This window comes from Oreochromis aureus, linkage group 6 (assembly GCF_013358895.1).
Source record: "Oreochromis aureus strain Israel breed Guangdong linkage group 6, ZZ_aureus, whole genome shotgun sequence".
Taxonomy (NCBI): Eukaryota; Metazoa; Chordata; class Actinopteri; order Cichliformes; family Cichlidae; genus Oreochromis; species Oreochromis aureus.
This window is the reverse complement of record NC_052947.1, coordinates 18825193-18839984: the sequence shown is the minus strand read 5'-3', so window position 1 is coordinate 18839984 and position 14792 is coordinate 18825193. Positions and strand designations below refer to the sequence as shown.

The window sequence follows — 14792 nt, the reverse complement described above, 5'->3', positions numbered from 1 at the left end:
ACTTAACTGATCCGCAACCTGCAAGTGTGAAAATACATTTTTTTAAAAATCACTGTAAAAATAAATAAATAAACAAATAAACAATTAAATAAGTAAATAGATGCTTTCGAGGAGTAATTTTAAATATTTTTGTTTAAAACACAATCCAATCTGTGGGATATTATTACTAACCTGGTCATGTGTGTAATTATACAAATAACAGCGCTGGCAACTGGGTAAAAAAAGAGGGGTTTGTAATTAGAAAGGTGGACTTAATAAAAATAGAACCGCTATTTGCAGTTGCAATCAGCTACAGGGTGGTGTGTGTGCTGATTACAGGACTGCTCGTGTGATTTGAAAGGGATGCTGGTCAGGAAGCTGCTTACAGAGGCTGAATCAGTGTGAGAAATACGCGCAGCATCAGGGAGGAGCGCTCCCTCAAAAGCGAGCGGCTCTGTGGCGTAATGTAACAGACCAGACTGAGAGGAGCAGCGAGCAGACAGCGACGGGGATTTAAGGAATTGCAACTCCGGGAAGAGGCCCGAGCAAGGCAGGTATGATGCTATGAATTGTGCAACATGTGAATCTAAATACAGAGAGACCGCATTCTCATCGTTAGCCTATATGCTGGCTTACATGTGTCTAAAAGGCTACAGTAATTGTGATAATAACAAGCTATGTGCTGATGGAACAAATGACTATTGCTTTGGTGGTGACATTTAACTTTTCCCCTTATTCTTGTTTACAGATATTGAAATGTACTGTAGGTATGACTCCTAGTACACATACTTAGACTGTCTTTGATGTTGTATGTAGTATGGATTTCATTTATTTGCATAAATTCATGCAAAAAGTTCTTTTCCGTAGATCGTTTTGCATGAGCTGAAAGGCTACGTTTTTATATGACGATGAAACATCAGGTGACATGGGCTGCAGCGATAAAACCAAGTTCACACAATGCAAATTAGGCGGCCTATTTTTGAAGTATAAAATGTAGCTTTGGCCTCCTTGCACCCTTGGCCTTGCTTTAAGTCTATTTTTAATAATTCACTTCTCTGTTCCAAGATGCATTAGCTTTGACTTGAAACGATAAGGCTTAATTACAGGACGTGTAATGACCTGTTGCCCCACCCAGTAGCCTAGTGTTTTAACCTAGTGTTTCAAACTGTGTGTGGGGCCACTGTGCTACACCCCAAAAGTAAACTTCAAAAACCAGCTGTGCCGCACACATCAGATGTGACAGACTGCCACCCTCTAATATATATGGGAGGCGTGGGAGACACCCAGTCCCAAACCTGACATTACTGCCAGTATCCACCCCAAATGTGGTCAAGCAAGCCAGAAAAGTACTCTGAGGCTATTTTTACATGTGCTCTGTGGAATAGAATGTGTTATACCAGAAGTAAAACAACAATGGCTTGTTCTGTTAGTAAGAAATTAATACTTATGTGTCTCGGTGAGCAACATGAGAAGTTAAACTAGTGCTGTTTAGTAGTCGTGAGATCTATTACAGGACAGAAATGTTTCAAACATTTGTCCGTGATTAACAGTATTGGGATGCCATGTTTAGGAGTGAGGGGAAAAGATACAGCATAGTGTCACAATATTTATCTTTTTGGATGAAGTAAATACTGTCAAGCTTATCTTTAAGGACGTTATTTGCAGTTGACAAAAGGTGATAAATTGCAATAAAGGTTACTGCGATTCTCAGCGTATTGAAAAATTTAAAAACAAATGGCAGTAATAAGATATCATGAGTGAAGTATTGTGATAATGTTTTTAATAGGATTGTGTAGCGTCGGGTCTCTGGTGATTCCTACATCTAATGTTTACCCGTTACAAAGGAAGACACAAGAATAGCAAAGTTAATTAAACTACTGCTAGTATATGATCAACGTGTGTTATCTCCAGCTCATTAAATTGTTGCTAATAACTAATAGTTTAAATAACATAGTTTATTCTAAAGAAGCATCCTGAAGTTTTTGAAAACTTTCATTTTCCCTTCATTTTATTTGTATTCCTCTTACTTCCCAACAACAGTCATCTTAAGGTTTTTTGTACTATAAAGTAAAATTTCTACATTCCCCTGTGAGTAAGCATTCAGCAACAGTGGGGAGGAAGAACTCCTTTTAAGCAGAAGAAGGCTCAGAGAGGTGTAGCAATCTGCTGTTACAGGCTGAAAGGGAAGAGAAAAAAAAGAGGAGAAGAAATGTTCAGTGCATCATGGAAAGTCCCCCAGCAGTCTCACCCTGTAAGAGCACAACTAAGGATGGTCATCGGATCCAGACTTAACTATAAGCTGTGTCAAGAGGACTTTTTTAAGGCTAATTTAAGAAGTGGAGAGGGTGTCTATCTACCCAATCCGAACCAATCCAGTACTTTACTTATTCCCTCTTACTTGACGTTAGACATTTCAGCAACAGACAACTGAGTTGTTTTTACTTTATTATTTTTAGTCAAATTAATTTAGCTAATCAGATTTTATGTTACACTTTTTCTTACTTCACACATTATGAATTTATATATTGACTGTTGCTAAGTGAATTTGTTTTGGGACACAGGTACCTCTGAAGCTGAAGATCCCCAGTTACCCATTAATGCATCAGTACTTACAATCAGATAAATGTTAATATTAATACTTAACAATTTGGGACCATTTATCTGGAACAGCAAAGACTTGAGATTTGAGAGTGAGTAAATACTTAAAGAGCTAGCATTTAAACATTAGGACAGTTTGCTCATAATATTTATCTGTTTTTATCTGGGCACGATGTTGATGGCAGTATTTATTTGACTTCCAGTGTTGTATCTTCACTCTGAGTCTGTAGCATATCTACTCTTCCTAAAATAAAGCAATGAATACTTACTATTCACTCTACCAGTACTAACTTATGTTAATATTAATTATTATTGCTGTATTGTTATTGTTGTTTTTATTGTCATTATACATCAGCAAATACCTTGGGAATTTCATCAAGAAGGGCAACTGGCATGAAAATAAAAACAACAAATATAATATGTAGAGCTTGCTGTAGTGACTCCTGTGTGAATTATTAGCTTTTTTCCTATCATTGCAAACCTATCTGGACATTTCTTCTTTTTTTATCATAGATTACTACTACACACAGATCATGACAAAATCGCAACTATATCAGATACTTCTTTAACACATTTTTGTATTTTGTGTTAACGCCCTGAAACAGTAATGCTAAAACTCCAAAAATGCTTTACTTCTGAACAAAGAGAAACCTAGCTGGTTTTAGTAACTTCATAACATAAAGTTAACTCCCTGATCTCATCCCTTCCTACAAGGCAGGGCAGCCGCTTTCCTTTAATGAAGGCTAGCTACATGATGCACAGACAGAAATGAGGGGACAGCAAGACAAGCATATCATTACCACGGGCCCAAAATGGAGTTGAAACCCTGGTTCCCCTGGAGTAAAATACAGCCTTTGAGGCAACTGAGTGACTTGTCTTGAAATAGCTTGGGTGAGTACTGGCGGCCAAGTTATCCATCATGGCTTGTGACCATGTGGAATAGTTTTTTTATGCCAGGTTTCCATCACCACCCATCCCATGAGTGTACTGGTGCTCTGGCCAGTGGGAAAATACTGTCCTTGGTACACTGGGGAGGGAAGGGGACAGGAAAACGGGTCCGCTGACACCCGTGTGCAGTGTATATAGTACAGTCGTGTAGGAAACATAAAACCATTATCGTCCAACAACTCTGAACTGCAAACTCGACTTTCATTGTCTTAACAAGAAGAACAACATTTCATGTGTTTACATTGTTGTTTATTGACACTTGAGACTGCCTCTAAATGATTCAGTGAATCACATCTTACATTATACCTAACCAAAAGATACATAAAGCCTTATAATGGTCTTATAACGTTTGCTTTCTCCTGTTGATCTTGTCCAGAGTCCACATTTTAAGTTGCAGGTTATTTTTAGTGCAGTGTTTAGTGAATATCACCAGACAGGCCATATGGCTAAAGGTAGAGTTGACTTCACTTAGAAAAAAAAAATGCAAGAAAGAGAGAACAGGGGAGGTAATGAGTGATCCGGGGAAATTATAGTGCTACTGTGGCTAATTAACTTTACATGTAAAGTTCAATTTAGTTTATCTGTCTGAGGAGCAGTGAGCGAGTCTCCTTGACCTCTCAGCGGCTTTTAATCGTCATTAGTTTGTGCAGTACAACCAGCCAATGACAAAGAAACTTATAACTTCCTTTCTGTACTTCACACATTACAATATCCTGTGAAGTGTGACAGATCATGAACCAGATGAGTCACTGTGTCATTGAAATTCTGGCTTTAATCAGGCGGTGAATTCATACATCGTGTGTCGCCAACGTGACTTGGATATTTCACACTGAAAAATGCAGTTAAATGATAAAAAACACATGAAATGTTAATCCAGGACAATGACCACAGACTAAACTGGGTAGTTTGCATAACCGTGATGGACTCTGGACTCTTATATTTGTGGATGCTGCTATCTTAGGTCCTGGGTAGCAGCTGACATATTGTGAGGGAGAAAGAAACGGCACTGAAAGAATTCCGAGCTGAAATATATGGGAGAATTTTTTAAGAACCAAAGATGGTGGAAAAATATGACTTCCAGAGGGTGAAAGTTTTTTCAAGGCATGTTGTTTTATGTTCCAGTTAACCACTGAAATGACAGTAAATTTAGCTGTAAGTGAATAACTGTGTTTAAACTTTAAATGTGGATGCTTTGTTTTAATAGCGCTTACTTCTAGCAGGACTTTAATCCTTTGAATTTAAGCAGATGATATTCTTTACTGAGACTTGCCAAATTCCACATTTATGCTAGCTTTACACCAGCTAGGGGCTGGAAAGCAGCTGTGATAGCTCAGGTAACATCTGCTTATGTAGAGCAGCATCCAGTTGGCTAAATCCACAAAGAGAAGTCAGCTGACCAAAGCCGGTCCATGAAGATCACAAATCTACTGGAGCTCATAATATAGATTTTTATGTGACTTTTTTGTGCTGCACACCAACACCAGAACTTACCCCCCCCCCCCAACTGTTAAATCCCACTATAACCCTTTATTATAAACCATTAAAGCCTGTTAGACTTTGTGTTCTTCAGACCTCCATCAGTTACATAACACAGACTGAATCCTGTGTGGGTTAGTCAGAGGGCATTCTGCTCTAATGCTTTCTCTCCAGCAGTAATGTTTTCCTCAAAATTGATCTGAGGAAACTGATACGTTCGGTAGGCCTCGTGTATCTAGCCACGCTCTATTTCTATCCCATGTTTTATCCTACTGATAGGTTTCTAAGTAAACATAACATCATGTATGTATCCCAGATGGCTTTTATTGTGATGCATTTCAGGGCTGATTGCAATAATCTCCACGTCCATTAAAGGAGTTGTTACCGTTTGGATGTCAAAGGATGAAGATGATCAGTGCTGTAGTGTACTCTCACAGTCATTAAGTGAAAATAGCCCAACAACAAACACTTCACTAACTCTTCTCCAGTTTTGCAAACAACAAGGTGATGTTTGACCATACACTGACTGGAATGACCGTAGCAGTTGCTCGCTGAGAAAAAAAAAATCTACAGCAGTGTAATGGAAAGACTTTGGAAGTACTAAAAAAAGAGGATGATTGAATGTCCAAACAGAAAACTGCCTGAGTGCTTCTGGTGAATGTCCAATAAATGGAAAGTATAACTCACAGCATTAACTCATACAACCACATTTGGCTTTGTGTCACAAACTCCAAAATAGCTTTTCAAGATTAAAATGGACGTTTTCTCCTGTGGAATCCAAGACTTTGTGTCAATAAAACCTTCATGTCTTCATTGATTACTCCTAAAATAAGGAAGAGCAAAAATAAACGTAAACCCGAGTGTTTTCTCGTTACTTGTTTGTACTTTTCTACCTTGTACAAATGACAGTTGCGCACACTTTCCAAACCTAACCGCTTGTCAGTGTAATCCTTTTGTTTTCTCTCATCACAGCTATAAAGCCTCAGCCCAGAGCCACATTGTCTGTGCATGGACAGTGCAGGCACCCATGGCATCACAGGAGCTTGTGGATGCGAGAGACTCAGCCGTTGATAATACGAACCCAGGAATGGAGGCTGCCGCCGTGCCCAGCGGCGGTAAAACTTGCCCCGTCCATGCAGCGGGTGGAGAGGATACAAAGAGGGGCTTTCGGAAAGGCATAGGCAGGCATAATGATTACGTGAAGATCTCCCTGCCGGAGTCCAAGGTCAATCGTCTGCCTATGGAGTGGTGGAAGACAATAATCGCTTTCTTTTATGCTGGTTTTAATTTGGTCCTGACAACAGTTGTAATCACAGTGGTCCACGAGAGGGTTCCACCCAAAGAAAGCAGCCCGCCCCTCCCTGATAAGTTCTTTGACTATGTTGACAGAGTCAATTGGGCATTTACAGTAACAGAGATCAATGGGATGGTACTGCTGACCATTTGGTTGATACAGCTGTTCTTCTTTAGATACAAGTAAGAACCAACAGCATTACCTGTATGTTGTTTTCTTTTCTTTGTTTTCTCTTTTCAATTTGTTCATGATTGCTGCGTATACTGCATGTGATAACTAACCACTGAAACTTGTCAGTGATCTGCGCGTCTGCATGTGTGATGAACTCAGGAAGTTCATCATATTACTGAGCCTTCTGATCAAATCAAAATCATTTTCCGGCCTTTTCTACACTGGACTGTCCTCTTGTATGGCTGTTCATTTAGAAAGCAGTCTTTGTTATTTAAAACTGAGTACAGGCTGAGTACCAGGCTATAATCATTTTAAAGCAGGTGAAAAATGATGAATTTACATCATGTAGTCTTCTACATGAAATTACTTGTGGGAACTAAGACATAATTAAATTGACAGTGCAAGTAAAATCACAAGTTTTACCGTCACGGCTTAACCTCAGTTCAATTGGCTGAACAGGAGCTATCATATTTGATGCGTTGACTGATCATACGGAGTTAAATTGCCTCCAGTCATCAGCATTTTGTATACTCTGATAGATTTTTCATTTTTTATCAGTGAAGTTTACCTTTTCACAATTAATCCCAGTGACTGTAAAAACTGTATGTATCACGCAGACACCATCATTTATCCCTCTGTGTTACACTCTATTCTTGTAGGTCAATAGCGTGTAGACGGTTCTTCTTCCTCATTGGCACCCTGTATTTGTACCGCTGTGTCACTATGTATATTACCACCTTGCCTGTACCTGGCATGCACATGACCTGCGCTCCGAAGGTAAGAAGCATGCAAACATCAGAGTGTTACTCGTCATTTCTCGCCTGTGCACTCTGATGCGCTCTGGGACTAGTTGTCTTGCACAGACACTCTGGAAAAGCAGCTATAAAAAAAAGAAGTCATTTTAGCTTTTTATTGCCTTGGGACATCAACAATACTGAGGTGCATTAGTGTCTGAACAAAAACATCTGCTCCTGGCAGTCGTTTAGGTTGGATACTGCAAAAAGGTTTGCAGGTTAGACAATTTAGTAGTTGTTCTTTTCTTAAGAATTGGGAATGTTGTGGATTGAGTGTCAAAGCTGTCAGCTGTCTGTAGGAAGGGAAACATCCTGCATAACTTGAGCAGCAGGTCTAACAGAAAAATCAAATTTACATTTTTGTATTTATTTAGGTGTGGTTGATGATACTTTATTGCCTGATAGTGATTGACAGGTCTCCAATGGAGAATAGCCAATGTTTGTGATGATCAGTTAAGTGCGTTTGCTTGGGTTGGTTTTGGAGAATTTATCCAATATTTTCAGGGTTCGTACGGGTGCTTGAAATCCTGGAAAGTGCTTGAATTCTAAAGTCCTCTTTTCAAGGTTTGGAAAGTGCTTGAATTTCAGATGTGGTGCTTAAAAGTGCTTGAAAATGTAACTGCATTTCATTCACAATAAATAGCTATCTGATTGAATTGTTTTCTTATCAGATAGAGAAATAAAATGAGTTGCAAAAAGCAAAAGCAAAATTTCCCCGCCTGGGCTGCCTTGCGTCTGTTTCAATATGTGACCCCGCCCCTCCCTCGGACAGTCGGGGATGAGTGCGCTAACATACCTGTAGGTTGCTGTTTTAATGCTTTTAATGTTTTTAATGATGGAAGACAACAATGGCGGAGTTTGCGCTCTCTGGTCGCATGATAGGTAAGTCCTAGTAAATAATTTTCCAGTACGCGTACGTTACACATGCTATTTTTTAAAAAAAAAATATGATTATTATTTTGCTAGCTGTCAAACTCGCTGGAGAAATGATTGAAATGCACTGAGAGTGATGCAGTATGGCAGCGCTATTACGGAATATGCTGTGAACTTAACTCATATTACTTAGGAGTAATATGAGTTAATTTACTCAAGTGAAAGCTTTAAACATTAGCCCGATACATAACTAGCTAACTTAAGGCTTTCTGATTAACCCTCTGGGGTCGAGGGACCCAGAGTCTCCATTTCAACTTGGGTCGAACGTGCGGACTTCAAACTATATACCAGTTTTTAAATTGTGTTGATAGGTCACGTAAAACCGATGATTTTTGGGGGGGTATATTCTGAATAAAACAGTGGCGTTTACTCCGGGAAGAAACGGTAAAAACGGCGTTTTTTATGGAGAGCGCTAGCAAAACACGCTTTGCTTGTGAGTGAAAAAAGAAAAAAACACTCCTTGCCTATTGGTGGAAAAATGTACCATGTCGACCAATCAAAAAATGATACGGCAACATGTGGTATTTGGTTGTTTGGGAAGAGAGGGAAGAGAGAGAGCGATAAAGAGAGAGAGAGATTTGTGACGTTTATCGTGTTTGGAGTCTCAAGTTAGTGTGTTGTCTTGTGTAGTTAGTGTGTAGTCGTTTTGTTTTGTGTGTCAGTTCTACTAGTGAATGTTACAGTTGCTGCAAAAAAGCCACCAAAGGCAGATTGCAGTGTAAACGCTGAGTGACACACCTGCTGTCAGACCTGCAGGTTTATCCCTGTGCTGTTCTCATCTGTGTTATAGTGGACACTAACTATTTTTTGGAGTTGCATAAATAATTTGTGTGCCTTCTTATTTGATGCAGCACAGCTGATTGTTCTGTAAATAGTTTTGAATGGTTATCTAAAAAACGTCTGAGCCTTGGCTGCATTTTTAGGTAAATAGTACCATATAACTTTGTTGTTTGCAAAACTTGTTCATATTTTTTAAAAATGTCCAATTTCTATTTGCATTTCAAGTTATGAAAATGATTCCTTAAACATGCTTGTGGTTTTTACAGTCAAAAATATCACTTTCTACTTGTATTTTATATTTTGTCTGAATTTAGATAAATTGTGCTGACACATTATGTCAAAATGAGATAATAACAGATTGGCAAGATAAACAGTTTTTAATGGTGAAATATAGAGGCCAAATCAAAAGTAAGCAAAAACGGCCAATTATACCCTGGACACCAGAGGGTTAACGGGTAAAAGCAAAGTTGTCACCAAGTACTGTTTATATTTGTGTGTATTACTGCAGCTTTTTGGCATATTAATTTGGTGCCTTTGGGTGAAATAATGGTAATATGAGTGATCCATATGGTCACAAAGAATAGCCACTTGTTTCTGTGCTACCAAGGTTCCCCGGCTTTCATTCAAAATGTGTTTATCGCCATCCTACACATTAAACTACTTAAACAGTCAGTGCTGTTCTCCATGCCTGTCTGACTTGATGTTATTAGCACAAACACTTTAAAGGTGATCATTTAGGACTTCAGGAATAATACAGACAGCAATGTAGTTAGCAATAAAACAGTTTTATTGGGAAATAACTTAAAAAACAAACAAACATCTGTCTCCTATTTTTTTGTCGCACAGGAAAGAAGCATCAATATCTAGACTTATTTCTTTATTTTTCGTTTTTCTTTTTTCAACAGGAGAAGAATATCTCTAACAAGTTGATTTGTTCACATTTGCACATCTTAATTTTTAAGTGAAATGTGCATTTTGAGTTTATACACTAAGTATATAAGGTGACCGTTCCTTTTGCAGTATTTTTGTGTGGTGCGTTTTTCTATGTCCTAACAAAAGGGGAGCTAAGGTGTCTTTTCACATGGTCTTACTGAGGTGATGCAAATTGAAACATGCATTCTCTTTTTTTTTTGGGCGGGGCGGTGCGGCGGGGGGGTACTGGAAAAGCTTAAAAACGGATCTTGAAAGTGCTTAAAAAGTGCTTGAATTTGACCCTGAAAAAAGCGTACGAACCCTGTATTTTATCCATCAGAAAATATACTCTCATTGGTAACTTTGTTGGGTACACCTAGCTAGTATCAGGTTGGACCCTGTTTTGCCTTTGGTGCTGGAAACATTCCTCACAGAGTTTCGTCCACATGGACTAGATAACCTCACACAGATGCTGCAGATTTGTGAATCTTGTGTTCCGCCACATCCCAAAGGTACTCTACTGGATTGAGATCTGGTGACTGTGGAGCAAGTCATTAGTCATGTTCAAGAGATCAGTTTGAAATTGTTTGAGCCTTGTGACGTGGCATGTTACATAAAGGGGTGGACATGGTCAGCAACAATACCCGGGTAGGCTGTGGTGGTTAAATGCTGGTACTAAGGGCCACAAAGTGTGCCAAGAAAAGTGTGCCAGCAGCAGCCTGAATCGTTAAAAAAAGGCAAGATGGATCCATATTTTCTTGTTGCTTACGCCAAATTCTGAACCTACTATCTGAGAAATTTAGACTCACAGACTAGGCAAGAGTTTTCCAATCTTCTGTAGTCTCAGTTTCCTGTTGTTACAAACAGGATGAGCTACAGCACTACGAGAACAATGGTCTTTAGCGCAGTAGCCAATCAAGTTGTTGTGCGTTCGGAGATGCTCATTTGCAGTCTTTGGTTGTAGAAGGCGGTTATTTAAGTTACTATTAGCTAGAAGCAGTCTGGCCATTCTCCTCCCATTTTCAGAAAAATCCTATAGATAGTTGTGTGGAAAAATTCCAGTAGATCAGCAATTTCTAAAATACTCAGACCACGCCATTTAGTCCTATCATTTAATCACCTTTCTTCCCCATTCTGATGCTCAGTTTGAACTTCAGCAGGTTGTCTTAAACATGTCTATGGCTAAATGCACTGGGTTGCCTCTATGTCATTAGAAGATTATACATTGACGTTAACGAGCAACTGAACATGTGTACCTAACATAGTGAATAGTGAGCATATATTAATACTAATAATAACTCTCTTTTTCTAGATTCTCAAATGTGAAGATTAGCTTATTTTTAAAATCCATTTCACATTTATTTTGCAGTGAAAATAATTCCTCTGTCTCAGTGTTGCCTCTGATCCTGTGTTTATCCCTCTCATTACATCATCAGCTTCACGGAGACTCCCATGCAAAAATTCAGCGAGTCCTGCGGCTGATGTCAGGTGGAGGGCTTTCCATTACAAACTCCCATCTCCTGTGTGGAGACTTTCTTTACAGTGGGCACACTGTGATGCTCACGCTCACCTATTTGTTCATTAAGGAGTGTAAGTATTCAAAGTAATGCTTGTTTGCTTCCGTGTGTGGGAGAATTTATGGGATTTCTCTATGAATAATACATGAACTAGATTGTACTCATTCAGTTTTTATGAAATAGAGCGCTCTCTTAGCAGGAGCTAACAGGCTACATATAACTGACACGTGCTGATTTGTTGCTTGCTTTAGTGTTTTATTAAAAAGTTTGAGCACAAAAACAATCAGTATATGTTTTATTTTAAAGCAGCGTATTTCTGGATATGTACTGTATTGGTAACTAAAGGTTATATAAAAATGTGTTTGGCCAAAAAAAAGGAAAAAAAAGTCAAATGTTTCAAAATAGCATGTGTCATAGTTTTTACTGTTACTAAGATTTTACTTATGGAAGAAAAATAAATAAAAATAACAATGGTCACACATCATAAAGTTATAATTTTAGCAGGAAAATAAAGAAGCTGTTCTGAGATTAAAGTCACAAGAAAAAACTGCAACCATACTTTTCAGCACTTTGCAAGAGCAGATCAACATCATTACATTCAAAGACATTAGTGAGGAGGTGCTACAGTATGCTAGATGTAAACAGTGGTGTCTTGGCACTTGTCCATTGCAATTTGCTTCCTAATGAACAAAAAGCTACCATGTCATCCATCTCAGTATATTATTCTGAATAGTAATCTCTCTTCAGGCTCCGGATGTGTATGATAATATGGTGATTCCGGTTTAAAGGACCATTATTTCATTCTGCTGTAATCAAAATGCACAACATGCTGTACCTTTGTGGCGTGATGATGTTGATTCAGCCTTGCAAAATGAAGCAAAGATGTTCTTTGGTGGGCGGAAAACAAAGGTTTCTCCCAAGTTAATTGCTTTAAATTCACAGAATATGAGAGATCTTTTTAACAGAATATTATCCATCATCCTTGGCTCTGTAATGTTTTCCTACATTATCTTTAATAAGACTTAAAAAACAACATTTTACAAATAAATACTGACAGCAATCTTATCTTTCCTGCTTTCCCCGAAGACTCGCCGCGGTCCTTTTGGTGGTACCATCTCGTTTGCTGGCTCCTGAGTGCTGTGGGCGTGGTGTGCATCTTGGTGGCTCATGAGCACTACAGTGTGGATGTGGTTGTGGCATATTTTATCACCTCCCGTCTGTTCTGGTGGTACCACACCATGGCTAACTTACAGGTTTGAGCAAAAGACACAGGACTCCTCAAGCATGGAGGACTGTTTTCCTAATGGCACTGGGTGCACTTTGTTATGGGGGGCAGTGGGGAGTTATTAGTTATTACTGCTTTTGTTTATAGGAAATGATCTATATTATTATATTATTATGTATGCTTACAATTCCTCAGGTATTTTTAAACTGTGTCAAAGGCATCTGGGTGTAATTCTATGTCACTGCACCATTACAATGATACATTACACCCTCTAATGGACAAATTTTAAGCACTGTTGATGGAATTGATTAATATGCTTGGCACACTGACCACAATTTATTGTTGGCTTCAGCATTATGCTTTCTCCCTTCAGGTCCTTCATTCATTTAAAATAAGAATATATATAGGGGTGCACATAAGTGGTCCCCAGGTGCACATTCGCTGTCAAAATAAAAGACGCGCACCAGATAAGAAGTTGCAACGCGCGTTTGCATACATATAAAAGGCACTGTTTTTGTCCGCTAGAGTGGGATTTTCACGACATATTCTGCACCACATCTCTGTGCATTCATCATTTGTTTGAAGCCAGCTCACCTCCTGCAACCACTTTTCTGAGAATACGCGCTTCTTTTGCAGTTCCAACTCCTTCTGACATTTCTTTGGAGGTGGAGGAACACCAAAGTAATTGTTTAAAGGAGCTTGCTTCTTCGACATCTTTAAGAGTTCTAAACAAATATCTGTCCTCCAGAAAATCTTATGTACGCAAACGTGCGTTGCAAATTCTTATCTGGTGCGCGTCTTTTATTTTGATAGTTAATGCGCACCTGCGGACCACTTATGTGCATCCCTGAATATATATGTATATATATATCTATATATAATGATAATGATAAGAGTAATGATAATACTCTAATGTAACTTTTTTTGGTCTTCTTTCCAGACCCTGAAATGCTCACCCAATAACTACCTCACCAACACCTGGTGGAACCCACTGTTTAACTTCTTGGAGAGGAACGTCCAGACCGCAGTGCCGTGTTCATACAGTTGGCCCATCGCCTGGCCTCCTTCCTGCCTGAAGAATCCCTGTAAGAAGTACTCCATGGTACAGAGCACACGAGAGGAGTAATATGACCCTGATACGGCGGCAGTGTTGCTCGATAATCCACCGAGGTGGTATTCATTCATCAAGTCTTGCCTACTGGGCAGAAACATTGATACCAAATGTGTAGATACGAGTATGTCTAGGAAGATAATCATACCATCTCTGTTTGTTGTCACTGTGATTTATTTATAAGATAAAGTCCTGCAAGTTGTTCTTTTTTTCCGTAAATGATAAAGTTGATTTTGCTCCTGGTCAATTTCTTTTGATAAATGGACAGTTTTATTATGCCTACTTGCAGTTTTGTTGCAGTATTTCATTTGTATATGTACATTTTGTCAGGGTTTCTCTCAATGTGATATTAATGTGCTCAAGTCACAAGGTGCCTTAGTTTGTTAAATGTCTATAGGTGTACCAAAGCTGCCATTATCAGTCTAGGTATGATTGGGGTTTTTCTCTATTATTATTAATTTTGTGTTAATTTCAGTAGCATTGACTGTGTATCCCAGCTGTAGTCTTATCAATGTAACTTTGTATTAAAATGTACCCTTACCAAAGCATAAGAGTGTTGCTTTTATTTCACTGAACACTTCATCAGAGTAGATTGTTGAAAAACTCCAGATTAACAGAAAATACTTCCTCTGGACACATGAAAATTAAATCAAATTCACATTAAAAACAAAAACTCACTTGTTTTTGCAAACATAAAAAATTTGAAGTTCAGCTTTCTTACTGATGAAAAAATAAATAATAAAAATGTCAGACAAAGGCTGCGAATACTTAAGTACATGTTATGTTTTTATCTTTTAATAATTATTTTTTTTAATACATTTGAATTACAAGAATTACTTTTTTTACTTTTTCATGATGAGGTACTGTGTGAGGTGGAAAATGAATTGAACCAACTATGGAGTATGGCTGAAACATGAGACTGGAGCTACTTTCTATGCATTGTATATAAGTGTTGACAGCGCAGTGCAACTCTTTGTATACATTTGATTTACTGGCCAAATAAGTCAAAAAGTATTTTTTTTTAAAAGTAAAATACAATAAATAAAAATAAAGC

At 38.4% G+C, this 14792-nt stretch overlaps 1 protein-coding gene across 2 annotated transcripts; it reads left to right on the top strand.

The window, feature by feature from the left end:
- The first annotated feature begins 334 nt into the window (after positions 1-334).
- Positions 335-14286, top strand: sgms2a (sphingomyelin synthase 2a). 2 transcript variants are annotated; one of them, XM_039612996.1, is made up of 6 exons: positions 335-529; positions 5974-6477; positions 7126-7243; positions 11322-11475; positions 12489-12655; positions 13568-14286. In XM_039612996.1, the coding sequence occupies exons 2-6, from the start codon at positions 6029-6031 to the stop codon at positions 13751-13753; spliced, it is 1074 nt and encodes a 357-aa protein (XP_039468930.1). In that variant the 5' UTR covers positions 335-529; positions 5974-6028; the 3' UTR covers positions 13754-14286. The 2 variants fall into 2 exon arrangements, with proteins under 2 accessions (XP_039468930.1, XP_031608112.1); XM_031752252.2 differs by having other exon boundaries at positions 336-533.
- The last annotated feature ends 506 nt before the right edge of the window (positions 14287-14792 follow it).